A 16,180-nucleotide genomic window follows, 5' to 3' on the forward strand; every position below is an offset into this window, starting at 1 on the left:
CTTAACAGATAACCTAGGTTTAAATTAGATTAGATTAAAGTTCCCAAACGTTGTTGTAAGTTTAGAATAAATATGTGACCTAAGTATTCTGATATTATATCGAATTCGTTAATGTTTGGTCTATTATCACAATGAAAAATATTTTTAAAAGAAAAAGGAATACTTTCATACAAGGGGAAAAAGATTCGTCAAAATCGATATATCCTCAGACAAGAAAAAGTCGTCTAAAGTCAAATACTATTACGAACAATCACACTGCTTTGAACCTTTGGCGTAAACAAATGTTAAACAAATGTATTTCTATTTCTCTCATGGATATTCAACTCTCTCAAATTATTAAGACAACAGAAGGAACATACACCTCGTCTCATATACCTCACATTTTCAACATTTGACAAACATTTAACGCTCTTTAAACTCGTGTGTTAGCTATCAGACATCACGTAATTGTTATTGGTGCCAGGCAGACTACTTCTTTGTAATTCAATATCAAAGTAGTGGTGCACAAGTCATCAACATCTGATTATTACCGCAGTTATATAGGTGATTTGTTTTTATATTAATTTTCTTTACATGACATTTTCACCAGACATATTACGATGTGTGGGCGAGACGCTCTTGTGTTCTCGGCAGGGTTCACCATTCTGGTACCTGTTACTTGACTGAGCACACGGGGAAAGAGCCACTTCGTAATTCAGGTTGCTCGCAGTTGAGAAACTGGAGATATGGATGATGCAGTATCATCTTCACCACAAGATACACATACGGGTATGATTTTTTCGCCTTTCTTGCTTCAAAATGTTTAATAATTCTTAAAAATGGACTTAACAGGTGCATAAGCACATTTTCAAGCTGCTTTATTTAAACAGTTACGTAACCAATAAAGTACAAATATAACAACAAATATACTAGACGTGTCATTGTGACCATTTTCACAATTGATTAGTTTCTTCATCTAAAAAATAGGATGTTCAAAGGATGTAAATCGTATCTTGGTAAAAAAAAGGGGTTGTTTAGTTTTTCATCATCAGGCCATGTTGATTTGTTTAATTGGATGACATCCGCGCCCCCACAAATTTTGGCCGTTTCCAAAAGTAGGGAGGCCCACACCAAAATTTTATCACAATTACCAGTTTTGAAAGGCTGGAATTTTTATTTTTGACATACATTTGGCATATTGTATAATTTCCTGGTAGTACAAGGTAAGGTTAGTATGTCCTGAAAATTTCACCCTTCTACGATATCGGAAAAGTAAAAAAATTGGTCCTCGAACATGCTTCCAAGAGCAATTGCGCCCCATAGTTAAGCATTGAATCACATGTGACCCCAACCCTTAAAATTTTTTTTAAGTCGTAGAAAGGTGCGATTTGCACCATTTAATAAGGCTTTGGACCAAACACCATAATCAATATAAAAATTGGCAAATTTAGGCTAATTTATGCAAATTCTATGCACATTAGGTTCCCAATATAGTTCATGGTTTAGCATATCTAAGTCTTATTATTAAAGTTATTAAGGCTTCCAGCGCTATTGATCAGTTATGAATCCTATGTACCCACCACATGCAATAATCTTATACATTCTGAAGCTTCTGTGATAACCCTAAAGTGCAGTATGTGCAGTTAAAAAGGCTTATTTGTATTATGGCGCTCTACTCCTCCCTACATGCTTAACACAGACCACTTAAGATATGGGAATATTTTCAGTCGCCATCATACTACAAAGACGAAACTCCATACCATTACAAAAAAAGAACAAGTTGTACTAGCTGCCAACTCCATTTATTCCTATCTTCAACTGTATGCATTTCATGACCTTCATAAATCATTACATATGCATTTTGTACATGGTGCCCCCCTCCCCCTTGACGTAGGAAAACAACATTTCAGCCCTTACATTCACAGTTTGAAGGGTGGCTGGGATCAGAAAAGTGCAGAACAGTTCAAAACTCCACATTAAACAAGTACAGCATAATTAACTGCTTTTCATGACCTTAATAGGTCATTACAGATGCATATTGTACATGGTGCCCCCCTCCCCCCTTGACATAGGAAAACAACATCTCAGTGTAAGACTCACAATCTGAAGGGTGACAGCGATCAGAATAGTGGGGAACAGTACAAAACCACAAGTTTAACAAGTAAAGCATACATAGTTAACTATGTATTTCACAACCTTCTTAATCATTAAGGTTACATGTTTCATATTTCATATGGTGCCGTAACTTGTGCAAAGCAGCTGTGAAATGACCTTAGCTTTCTTTTTTTACTAAAATTGCTAATTTCGGTTTTCACAGTATAATTTCATTTGCCATATTTCTGCTATTTTCTTACATAAATAAAATCTTACATCATGTAGAAAACATTTCATAATTAAATACGCATAAGATATGCTAATTCAATGACGTCATCGGAAAAATCCAAGATTGCCTACCATATAACCAGATCAAGAATAGCTAGCTTATTATCAAGTGGAATTTAGAACTGCCAGGTATTTTTTCATCAAAAACGTTTAAATGAATGTTTGAGTCTATTTCCATCGTCTTTTGCGATTATCTACTGAAAACTATAATTGGAAAATTCAAGGTGGTTGAAATATGATGGTGGAGGTAAAAGGGTATCTTAGATATGCTTTACGTCATTTTATAAAGGGTCATTTGACATCAATATGTTATCTGAACTTGCTGCTAAAAGTTTACTTGCATACCTTGGACTTTAATGGGAATACCATTTTTTCATGGTTCCAGCAGATACAACCAAAATCGTAAATACGTCATATTACGTCACATTAGAATGGAATTTTTTCAAATGTTCGTATATTATGTCCCATGATAAGTCGTTTAAGAGTTACAAGATTTAAAAGGGCGAGCCTCAAAAGACCCCCCCCCCCCCGTCCAGGATTGGACCAAAAAAAGCCCGGTCTGAATAGGGTTGACTGAATTTCATGTTTCAACTGCTCTATAAACAAAGTACGTTGAACTGCTATTGAAATGTAGTTATGTTTATGTAGTAGGTGAAATTGCCTGGTATTATTATTTCTGGATTTTGTTGTTAAAACAAAATATACTAAGAAAGTAGCTGGGTGCTTGGTATGCAGGCACTTGAAAACCTTTTTTTTACAGATATGGCGAGTTCTTCGTTCTTATAGTTGACTCCAACCCAATTCCTGGTGAAATGCAACAACATTTGAGCTCGGCTCACGTCTGAGGTAATACCTGCAGCCCGGTTCTGCAGGACTTTTTTGACTGAATTTTATTTGTCCCACATGAGATCGCGTGCGCAGAGGTAGTGTGTTTGGCTGGGGACCGAGAGGTCTCGAGTTAGAATCCTGCCGTGTCACCGGTCTTGTGCCCTTGGGAAAGGCACTTTACACGGCTTTCCTCACTTTACTCAGGTTAAAATGAGTACCTAGCTTCGACTAAGGCCATCCCTTGGATAGGAGGTTAAATGGAGGTCCTGTGTATGGGAAGAGCCACACCCCACGCACGTTTAAGAACCACCACGTGCACTTGTGCGACGGTGCGGTGTACGATGGTGCAAATCCTTCCGTCTAGATTTGGTGATTCTCTACAAATCACCCGGACTCCAGGAAGAATAGTGACATATCAGTCACTAATGAAGATCTGTTGCAAACCAAACCAAACCAAGCCACATAAGAATATTCAAGAAGTGGTAAAGCAAGTGTGTTATAGAACAAGTTTGCTGCATCAGTGCAGAATAAGGCTGTGGGCTTTAGCCCTAGGCGCTGCGACATCTAACTGCCCACTAACGTTACATCCAAGTGATATAAGTGAAATTTAAACTACAATCATGTATGACACCCAGGTATTTCTAAGAGCTAACCCTTTTAGAGTATCATCATTAATCCTAAGTAAGGAGAGGAATACGTTTTATAGTGAAGCCCATAAGCATCCACTCTGTCTTTTTAATATTGAGTGTTAGTCGGCTCGACTTAAACCGAGAAGCAATTTGTTTCATTTTTAATGTAAGTGTACTTTCTCTACATCTGGGGTCATTGGTTGCGTAGAATATAGCTTCCGCATATAAGGTTACTTTCTTGCTGGTGAAAGCTAGCTGTAAGTTGATAGTTAATGAACAAGCTTAAAAGAAAGGGCTCTAAGATTGAACCTTGAGGTACCCCGATTGTGATAGATATGGAATTTAGATGTGCCTTTAGTAAAACTCTCTGGTGTCGATTTGCGAGTCTAGCTAAGTACTTCAAAAACCAATCCAATTTAGTTTAGTCCAAAGAAGGATGTGATCAACGGTATCAAGTGCATTTTCAAAACAAGAAAAAGTGTACCGATTGGTTAACAATTATTCATATTACGCAGAACGTAGTCAACGACGTCAAGAAAGGTACTGGTTGTCGAATGACTTTGCCTGAAACATTACTTGTTTCTATGTTAGGAGAATGTAAGTAACTGTTTGTTGACCTCTTTCTCAAATATTATCATAACAATAGGCAGCACATAGAAATAGGTCTTGAGTTATTTGGATCAGACTGGTCTCCACCTTTATGTATGCGTGTCACTCCTGCTGAGTTCCATTCAGCTGGAATAACACCTGTCCGGTGATAAGGTATATGTAAGCTAGTGGTTGAGCTACAATCGGGGTAGGAATTGGGATTAGAATCAAATCTTTCAAATCTTCATCCGTCAAATTAACATTGCAGAGTTAAGCCTTAGCAGTAGTACCTCAGAATACCGTTGATCTTACAGACTTAAGGAAAATCACATTGCATAATAACTAGACACAGCAGGTAAGACATGAACAGTACACAAACAAAAAAACAACACTTTTAAAAGCATCAGTTAATGATTTGTCACATAGTCTGATGGTATGGTGTAAAAAGCAGTTGCGCAGTCTAGAGGTCCTTGCTTTTGGGACAGAGTATCATTTATTACTAGTATCCTTTATTACATTTTTTCAAAAACAATAATATCGAATAATGTCTTTTCAATTCTTGCCTACACAGAGCTACCGTCAGTTCTAAAATCGAGCACAATAGAGGCTGATGACTCCGATGGCGACCACGTGTACAATTATGTCGATGAAGATGTTGATAAAGACAAAGGACAACGAGATGACAATGAAGAAAACGTTACGACATCAAACAATCTTCAGACAGACGACTTGCTGAAAGACGAAATTCGCCTGTCCGGTGCCCTACAACACAATGGCAACGAAGGTAGATAATTCGGGAGATGTTTTCTAGAGGAACAGCGGTATTTTGCAACCATGCCCTTACATGTATACAATGATCGTCCTTGCAATAATGAGCAGATCCTATTGAATTTACCAATAGTGCTGAAAGCTAGGTCACAGTCTTAACACGTTTCGGCCTGAGGGGTGTAGTCCGCTCCAACTTTCATATCTACTAACGCCTGAGCAGCTTATGCTAGGGCACCAAATGTGCCGACCTTTCCAATTAGGTGGGGGAAAATAAATGTAAAATATATGTGAATAAAATAAATACCGATGAGAGAAACGATCCTGTCATCAATGCCAAGTACCATATTAAAAAAAAGGATGACACCAACATCTTTGGGCAACTGGCATAGAAGAGCGTAGCACATTTCCTAAAACCAATGGCACTAATATCGGATTGGTTGACAACACGACGTACACGATTATGATTTTTAACGTTCTATCCGTACACAAAATAAAGCGCTTACCAACACTGCTGTTTATGGCTCATATACTTAGCCAGCGTGATCAGAATTATGTAACTGCTGCATGTTTATCCAAGCAAAACAATGCCAACCAGACAAGGACGCTCTAGGGACGTTGACCTTAGGGTCAGGGATTTAACCTGCTACGTAATACACTACATCTCTAACTTTATTTTGACACCCTTTTCTGTATCCGTATCTTAAAAAGGACGAGATTTTCGTCATTTTCTGTAAAGGAAGCTCAAAGACAAAAGTAACGAAAATATGTTGGTAAGAAAAATAAAGGATACCTTTTCTACATCCTTTGCACCCATACATAACCCTCCTATTATGTAAAGTCAGCTCAAAGGTAACGAAAAGGCATCGGAAATATTGTATCTGTTGTATTAAGGTTTAACCTAGGAGGAGATTTAATTTTCTTGATGAATCAAACAAGCAGAAGGAGCTATCAAAGAAAAGCCAAAGCTTTAGATAGTGGCACATGCGGTATATATGGTAGCAAACAGTCCGCCAGAGGGGCAGACAGACAAGGGAGCAGACAATAAGGGAGGCAGAAAGGGAAGTTAACAGCCAAGGGAGCATACAGACGGACAGGGGAGCAGACAGGCGGACAGGGGAGGCAGAGAGACAGAGAGGCAGACAGACAAAGAGGCAGGCAGACAAGGAAGCAGACAGAAAGGGAGGCAGATAGACAGGGGAGCGAACAGACCGGGAAGTAGACAGACATGGATGCAAACTGACATGGACAGACTGTCAGACAGGGGAGCAGACAGACAAGGAAGCAGACACACAGGGAGGCAGACAGAGAAAGGAGAAGACAGACAGGGAAGCAGACAGACAGGGAGCAGACAGACAGAGAGACAGGCAGACAAGGAAGCAGACAGAAAGGAAAGCAGATAGACAGGGGAGCGAACAGACCGGAAAGTAGACAGACATGGATGCAAACGGACATGGACAGACAGGGGAGCTGACAGACAGTAAAAGGAGCAGACAGACAGGCGAGCAAACAGACAAGGAACAAGACAGACATGTATATGGAAGCAGATAGACAGAGAAGCGGACAGACCGGGAAGCAAAAAGACAAGGGAGCAGACAGACAGGGGAGCTGACAGACAGGGTGGCAGACAGACAGGGAGGCAGGCAGACCAGAGAGGCAGACAGACAGGGGAGCAGACAGACAGAGAGGCAGGCAGACAAGGAAGCATATAGATAAGGAAGTAGACAGACAGGAAAGCAGTAAGTTAGGGAAGCAGACAGACAAGGAAGCAGACAGACAGCGAAATAGACAGACATTGTGGCAGATGGACAAGGAAGAAGACAGAAAGGAAAGCAGACAGACACGCAGGCAGACAAACAGGGAAGCAGACAGACAGGGACGCAGACAGACAGGGATGTCGACAGACAAAGAAGTAGACAGGCAGGGGAGCAGACAGAAAGGAAGGCAGACAGACAAAGAAGAAGACAGGCAGGTTAGCAGACAGAAAGGTAGACAGACAAGGAAGCATACATGTAGGGAGGTAGACAGACAGGGATGCAGACAAGAAGGGAAGCAGAAAGACGAGAAGGAAGCAGACGGACTGAGAGACAAACAGACAAGGAGGCAGACAGACATGAAAGCAGACAGACAGGGATGCAGACAGACAGAGATGCAGACAGACAAGGATGCAGAGAGAAAGGGAAGCAGACAGACAGGGAGGAGGACAGACAAGGAGGCAGACAGACAGAGAAGCAGACAGACAGGAAAGCAGACAGACAAGAAAGCAGACACACAGGAAGGCAGACAGACAAGGACGCAGACAGACAGAAAAAACAGGCAGACAGGAAAGCAGACAGACAAGGATTTAGACAGACAGAGAAGCAGATAGACAGGGAAGCAGACAGACAGGGAAGCTGGTACACAGGTAGACAGACACGCAAGGAAGCAGACAGACAGGGAGGCAGACAGACAAGGAGGCACACAGATAGGGAGGCAGACAGATAGGGAAGGAGACATATAGGGAGGCAGACAGACAGGAAGCAGACAGATATGAAAGCAGGCAGACAGGGAGGCAGACAAAGGAGCAGAATGACAAGGAAGCAGAGAGACAGGGAGGCAGACAGACAGGAAAGCAGATAGACAGGAAAGCAGACAGAGACGGAGGCTGGCAGACAGGGAGGCAGACAGACATTGAGGGTGGCAGACAAGAAAGCAGACAAACAGGAAAGCAGTAAGTTAGGGAAGCAGACAGACAAGGAAGCAGACAGACAAGAAAGCAAAAAGGCAGTGAAGCAGACAGACAAGGAAGCAGACAGGCAAAGAAACCTACAGACAAGGAAGCAGATAGACAGGGAGGCAGACAGACAAAGAAGCAGACAGTTAGGGAAGCAGGCAGACAATGACGCAGACAGACAGAAAAGCAGACAGACCGGGAAGCATACAGGCTAGAAAGAAGACAGACAGGGAAGCTAACAGATAGAGAAGAAGACGGACAGGGAAGCAGACAGACAAGAAAGAAGACAGACACGGAGGCAGACAGATAGGGAAGCCGACAGACAGGAAGGCACACAAACAACAAAGCATACAGACAGGGAAGCACACAGACGGGGAGGCAGACAGACAGGGATATCGATGTCGACAGACAAGGAAGTAGAGGACAGGGAGACAGACATAGAGGTAGACAGACAGGGAGGCATATAGGCAGGGAGGCAGACAGGCATGGACGCAGACAGACAAGAAAGCATAAAGGCAGGGAAGCAGACAGACAAGGAAGCAGACAGTTAGGGAAGCAGACAGACAGGGAAGCAGGCGGACAATGACGCAGACAGACAGAAAAGCAGACAGACCGGGAAGCAGACAGACAGGAAAGCAGACTGACAGAGAGGCAGGCAGATATGGAGGGAGGCAGACAAGAAAGCAGACAGACAAGGAAGCAGACAGGCAGGGAAGCAGACAGATAAGGAAGCAGACAGGCAGGGAAATAGACAGACATTGAGGCAGATGGAAAAGGAAGGAGACAGATAAGGAATAAGATAGACGGGGAAGCATACAGACAAGAAAGCAGACAGACAGGGAAGCAGACAGACAGGAAGGCAGACAAACAGACAGGAAAGCAGACAGACACGGAGTCAGACAGACAGGGATGCACACAGACGGGGAGGCAGACAGACAGGAATGTCGACAGACAGGGAAGTAGAGAACAGGGAGACATAAAGATAGACAGACAGGGAGGCATAGAGACAGGGAGGCAGACAGGCATGGAAGCAGACAGACAAGAAAGCATAGAGGCAGGGAAGCAGACAGACAAGGAATCAGGCAGGCGAAGAAACCTACAGACAAAGAAGCAGATAGACAGGGAGGCAGACAGGAAAGGAGGCAGACAAACAGAGAAGCAGACAGACAGGGAAACAGACCGACAGACAAGGAAGCAGACAGACAGGGAGGCATAGGGGAAGGGAGGCAGACAGGAATTGAAGCAGACAGACAAGAAAGTATAGAGGCAGGCAAGCAGAAAGACAGACATGAAAGCAAACAGGCAAGGAAGCCAACAGAAAGGGAAGCAGACAGACAGGGAGGCAGACAGACAGACAAGGAGGCAGACAGACAGGGAAGCAGACAGACCGAAAAGAACACAGACGAGAAAGAAGACAGACAGGGAAGCTAATAGACAGAGAAGCAGACAGGGAGGGATTTAGCCGGACAGGAAGACGGACAGTGAGGGAGGCAGAACGACAAGGAGGCAGACAGGCAAACAAGAAAGCAAATAGACAAGGACAGAGACAGACAGAGAAGCAGACAAACGGGGGAGCGGACAAACAGAGAGGCAGACAGACTGACAGGGAAGTAGACAGACTTGGAGGCAGGCAGATAGACCGGAAAGCAGACAGACAAACAGGGGCGCAGACAGACAAGGGCGCAGACAGACAGGGAAGCAGAGAGACAGGGAAGGAGATAGACAAAGAAGTAGACAGACAGAGAAGCAGACAGGGAGGGAGGCAGAACAACAAGGAGGCATACAGATAGACAAAAAAGCAAATAGACAAGGAAGGAGACAGGCAGGGAAGCAGATAGACAAAGAAGTAGACAGATAGAGAGGCAGACGGACAGGGAGACAGACAGACAGGGAAGCAGACAGGGAGGGAGGAAAAACAACAAGGAGGCAGACAGACAGACAGACAGACAAGAAAGCAAATAGACAAGGAATGAGACAGACAGAGAAGCAGACAGACGGGGAAGCGGACAGACGTTGAAGTATACAGACAGGCAGACTGACCGGGAAGCAGACGGACGGGGAGGCAGGCAGATAGACAGGGAAGCATACAGACAGACGGGGAAATAGACAAGGAGGCAGACAGACAAAGACGCAGACAGACAGGGAAGAAGACAAACAGGGAGGCAGACAGACAAGGACGCAGACAGACAGGGAAGAAGACAGACAGGGAAGAAGACAGACAGAAAGGCAGACAGAGAAGGAAGCAGACGGACAGGGAGGCAAATAGACAAGAAGGGAGACAGACAGAAAGGCAAACAGACAAGGAGGCAGACAGACAGGGCAACAAACAGGAAGGCAGCCAGAAAGGGAGGCACACAGACAAGGAAGCAGACAGTCTGGGAAGCGGACAGACAGGGAGGAAAACAGACAAGGAAGCAGGCAGACAGGAATGCAGAGAGGTAGACAGACAGAGAAGCAGACAGACAAGGAGGCAGACAGGCAGGGAAGCAGACAGACAGGGACACAGACAGACAAAGGGAGCTGACAGGCAGAGAGAAAGACAGAAAAGGAAGCAGACAGACAGGAAAGGAAAACAGACAAGGAAGCAGGCAGACAGGGAAGCAGACAGACATGGAGGCAGACAGACAAGGAGGCAGACAGACAATGATGCAGACAGACAGGGAAGTAGACAGACAGAGAGGCAGACAGACAAGGAAGCAGACAGACAGTCTCATCATTCGGAGTACAGTATAAGCTTCTTTACAAGGTTTCTTGCAGTTTTGAAGGGAACATTACCTTCTAATTGTTGATACTCTACAAAAGAGAAAGTTTATAATTACATGCTATTTTAGAGTGATTAGATACCAAATTTGCTGGCCCTTGCGTAATAAGATGTTCAGGAGATATGCGACATTTAAGTTGAAACGGGCATTAAAACCCATTTTCCCCGGTCTGAATAGGGTTAGTTCCAAATGTGGTCCTAATGATATTTTGCATACATTATGATAATTACCCGGAGGTATTCACATCAAATTACGTCAAACTGTCATACAAAGATTATTGAAACTATTTATGTATCACAAAAATAGTCACGCTAAAAGTGTATTTGTATAAAACGGTAAGATTAGTAAAAAAAATACGTTGTTTGAGGGTTAAAGAAGACAATCTTCATTGTGCTCTTGTCTATCTCCAGTCTGCCTAACCGAGTACCCCATCTAAGGGGACCTACTGGTGGCCAGCATGTTGTTGTTTGAAAACAGGAGGCTCTACCTCCAGAGAGAGATTATAAGTCAGCGGACCTTGTACAGCTTGTATTTGCACTGCTCACAACACCAAGAATAGGAAATAATGATGCAGAAATGCTAAAAAGTTGTTGTTTAGGCCATTGACATTAAGGTTTTGTTCTGGAGAATATTTACAGCTTAGGGGCCTAAATCTTAGTGCAGCTTTAAACAAAAGTTTGCTTAATATTGGCTTTTAATCATTAAAACGTGCAATATGAACTAACCACGAGTTAGTTGATTCTTATTCCAACAAAAGAATAACATATAAGTGCTTTTAACACTTAAAGTAATCCGTTATCCCTTTTTTATGTTGGTTTCTGACTTCTATGTCTTTTCCTGCTTGTTTACACAGAACTTTCAACAATTCCAAGATCGAGCACCTTAGACAATGATGACTGTGATGACGATACAGACAGCCAAATGTATGATCATATGGAAATAGACGGCACCAAACGCTCACGACAGTCTGCTAAAGACAAAGGACTACAAGCGGATGAAGCGGAAAAAAAAACATTATCAGACGATCTACAGAAGGTCGACCCGGGCTTGCTAAACAACCCTACATACGTGCCTGCTTCACTTCGACAAAATAACATCAAAGGTACACAGAAAAAGCAAATATTAAATTTTTTTCTAACAAAGCGAAAGAGCGGAACTGTGTATGGTTCGTTACGTGTGTTTGTTTGTCTAACTGTGTACGTACCTTGTGTGTTTAATTAGTTTGTGTTTTCAAACTTAAAGGTTACATCTTCAAGTCCACCATGTCGATAAAACCAAAACAAAATAAAATTTGAAAAACAAACAATAGACAAACTATGACAAAAAGTGAATCAACATAAAAATCAGCTTAGAAACAGAGAAAGAAGATTGCATCAAAACAACAAAATAACAATATAAGATATAGTTTAAAATCGTTAAAGTATCAACGTGTACTTTACACAGATTCAACCAAAATCTGCTCTACCTGTCTCCGTTCCTATCTACTACGTGGTATCATCATCTCTGTAGCAGTGGCAGGTACTGTTGCTGCGGGAATTTTTGTCTGCGTTTATCTGTCTACCGTACCGAAGAACAAGGTAGAACACAATTCAGTTAGTTTCCTTTACTATGAACTTAGTGTATAGCTAGTCCTTAAACCTCCACACCACCGTAGCCTTTTTACGACTAATCTTACCGTATTGGGTCAAAACTGACCCCATAACGTTTTATTCAAATACACTTTTATTGATGATTCTTTTTGCTACTTGTACATAAGTATAGTTTCATTAAATTGATCTATGTAAAACATTTTGACATGATTTGGTTTGAATAATTCCAAGTAAAAAAATTGGTAATTTCGGTTCTAACAATGTATTTTTCACGTTTATTTGGTCACGTCTATTTTCTTACATAAATAAAATCTTATGTTATTAACAATATCTTTCATAATTAGATATTGATAAATTATGCTAATTTGCTGTAAAAATGTATTTGGTGGTGGATGTAATATGGCGGAGCCCGACTGGTATCTTAGATGTGCATGACGCACGTCATTGATGTTGATATACACAAGTCATAACAAACATTCTTATTCTGTTATCTGCACATGCTGATACATATTTGTAGCATAACTTGAAATCTTCTGAGAATACCCTTTTTTAATTGGTCCGGCCAATATAATCAAATTGATGACGTCATAATTACGTCATATTACGTTATCGTAGCGTCAAACGTCAAAAACGTCTTAGATATTATGTCTACATCATGTCCTAAAATAATTGGCGGTCCAACCACACGTCTCGTTATAGTTATAGGACTTAGACGTCGCGGGCCTCAAAAGCCCCGGTCCAGGGATGACCAAAAAAGCCCGGTCCGAATAGGGTTAAGAAAGATGTATTTCTACCCAAATCGCTTCAATTTCAGGTACATGTATCTGTAAATCTAATTTACATTTGTATGGAATGTTGTCTTTGATATACAGAGCAACGCCTCCGCTCTTGTTGTTACGGTCCCTTCTTACCAGGGTATAATCTGCGACACTCAGCAGTCCGTCACCTATTCCATGGTCAAGGTGCGTTTCAGAAATAGTGGAAATTTGCATATTGTTAGAGCACAATAAGTCTATTATTTCGTGCACTTTATTCCCAAGGCTGCTAATGTTGATATTACCGACGTAGAGTCATTTACTTGCCAGACCAAGGTCTTGAGGGCCAGGGTTGGTGTGGATGTCGCCGGACAGTAACAACACGAACATCGCTTGCAGTGTAGACACATCAGTTGAGGCTCCATATGTCTTCTCACACTAGTTACCACGCATGCGCGGGTGAAAGGAACTCTGGGTGATATACTAGTATTTAACGTCAACAGTCTACTCTCTACCATTGTTTCCATTTGTGTAACAATGTCCAGAATGTAATGGCGCCTGCAAAATGTCGGAATGTTGATTTTCTGGAGGCCTTCAACTTTGACATATTACCCAGCGTTCCTTACACCCGCGCATGCGTAGTAACTAGTGTGAGAAGGCTTATTCTGTGTTTTGTGTGTCGATCGTCCTCCACTCTGCTTGATGTTCCTGATCACAAACATTCCTGACAGTCCGAGCGCTGTGCGTGAGCTGCTCAGGTGTAGACTGCCAGCTGTGTGTAATCAGGAATAGTTTGTCTTCCTCATACAGCAATCGTTGAAAATACATATGACTGATATGCATCACGGGGCTTCTAACTCGGACACATCAACGACCAATAAAGGTAGGAAGACAGCCTACTCTGTAGTGCTAGTTTTGAAATATCTAACACACCACATTGAACTGGATTGATTTTACATGATCATTCCTAGTTGACCCATGCAACGTTAGTCTAGCAACACTAGAAACCATTTTTACATCCATAAAATGTCATGTTAGTCAATGATGAACACCACTATGCATAAATCATGTAAATGTGCAAGTCATTTGCGTAAAATTTACAAAAACTCTAAATATTTCATAGAGGTATGAGGTCGCCGAACTCTAGTTGGTTCATTATCTTGTCGTCAGGGATCCTCAACAGCAATCTACTCTCTACTCTCTTGTGATGTCAATAATAGATCTGTCTAAATTATACAGAGCATTTTCTTAAAACAAATATTGCATTTGCAGTGAATGACAGCTGCCAAGTCGGATACAAACTCCTTGCCGGAACATGCATCAGACTCAGCTCTCGACAAATGCCCTACTGGAGCGCTAAGAAGGCCTGCCGGAGGGAGGGTGCCAAACTAGCCATGCCTAAAACAGAAGAGTTGGATCACGCATTGAGAAATCTTGTCCACGCAGAAGGCGGAAGCCTTGAACATTGGATCGGCCTTAAGAACAAGTTCTTTCTTCTTCCGAGAAAGAGGCGTTGGCGATGGGAAGACGGGTCTATCTTAAAAAATTATAAAGTAAGTTGACATGATCATGCCTCAACCATCATTTGTAAAATAATGCTGAAGATTTTGATTTTAAAATTTCCCTTAAAAATGGCATATTTGAAATGCTTATGGTTATCGAATTGCATCTTTTCTGAAGACATGCTACAAAGCTAGACCAGATGCCGATGAAATTTTAAATTGATTTTGGTTTGATAAGAAATTAAGAACTGATTAAACTATTAATGGTGCAGCCGACAGTGTTCGCACAATTGTAATATTTAGTTTTTTTCTTAATTATTATTTCTTTGTTTGAATTTACTGTTGCAGTTGTTTGTGTACCACTTTTAACGCTTTTGTCAGTTATTAATTGCCATACATTGTACCCTGTGCGATTGTTGAGCAATAAAATTCATTCATTCATTCATTTCAAGATTTGTTTTCCGTAGATGGGTTGTTATCCGGGCACTATGCATAGCGATAAGATCCAACATTATTGAACTTGTTTAACTGTAATATCCAAAACAAAAATTAGCCTCATCCAAATTTTCGACTGAACAGCACCAGTCTTTGTCAAGGAATGAACAATCCACTGCTGCCGTGACGTCACGTTATACAGATACAACATGTGACTCAGTAAGCAGTGGATCATAGGTTGCAGGAAGTCTATGGCGCCTATCGTCTCTGTTGGGGGATGGTTAATTGTTTCTTCCTTGAAGCCGCGTAGCACAGTGGTATTGTGTTCGCCTCGTGAGTGAGAGGTCGCGGGATCGAATCCGCCTGCCGTGCTGCCGGTCTTGTGCCCTTGGGAAAGGCACTTTACACGACTTTCCTCACTTAACTCAAGTGAAAATGAGTCGTCCCTCGGATAGGACGTTAAATGGAGGTCCCGTGTCTGGGGAGAGCCACACCCCAGGCACGTTAAAGAACCCGCCACATGTGCGATGGTGCGGTGAGTGGTCCAAAACCTACAGTGACTTGGCCGCACCTGGGGCAATTACTGTCGTATTGAGGTCACCTGAGTGGCGCCGAATGGCAGCTCTCTCCAGACACTTGCGACAGTCGTATTGAGGTCACCTGAGTGGCGCCGAATGGCAGCTCGCTCCAGACCCTTGGGATTTAGCCCCGCCTATTGTAAGCTCCTCGCAATTCAGCCCCTGGCTGCAAAGAGTGAGTAGTCGGCCCACCCAATAACGACAAAGACTGTTGCTGTTCAGTCGAAAATTTGGGTAAGTCCAATTATTCTGTCGGATGTTACAGTTAAACTAGTTCAATAATGACTCCCACAAACACAGATGAACGTTCAAGTTAAGATCCAGCATTGACTGAATAGGAATGTTGAGAAAACAATACACTAAATTTGATAATGAATTGTTTCCTTTTCTTTCAACAGGGATGGAACCCAGGACAGCCAGATAACAAAGGCTTGTATCATTGGTGTGTGAATTACTACTCTACTGGTCGTGCCGATTTTCCTATGTGGAATGACCGTGTATGTACTCTCAGCCACAGGTTCATTTGTCAAAAGCCATTAGCCTAAATCATCCTCCTTCGCAGGCGAAACCGCTTGTCTGGGTGTACCCTGCTTTCTCAACCGTCACCCTTAGTTCCTGACCGCCCTGTTTATTACCTTCGCCAAGAAGGTCATGTTATGGTTAGAAATTTTTTTT

The 16,180-nt window shown here is 42.3% G+C and overlaps 1 protein-coding gene across 1 annotated transcript; it reads left to right on the top strand.

Annotated features, from left to right (window-relative positions):
- Window positions 1–3,614: 3,614 nt before the first annotated feature.
- On the top strand, window positions 3,615–10,334 carry LOC118406037 (octapeptide-repeat protein T2-like; the record flags this gene model as incomplete). Its single annotated transcript, XM_035805891.1, has 3 exons — window positions 3,615–3,682; window positions 5,709–5,777; window positions 9,935–10,334. Coding segments are annotated over exons 1-3 (537 nt in total), but the record flags the coding sequence as incomplete, so codon positions are not given.
- Window positions 10,335–16,180: the final 5,846 nt, after the last annotated feature.

This window comes from Branchiostoma floridae, chromosome 18 (genome assembly GCF_000003815.2).
Source record: "Branchiostoma floridae strain S238N-H82 chromosome 18, Bfl_VNyyK, whole genome shotgun sequence".
NCBI lineage: Eukaryota > Metazoa > Chordata > Leptocardii > Amphioxiformes > Branchiostomatidae > Branchiostoma > Branchiostoma floridae.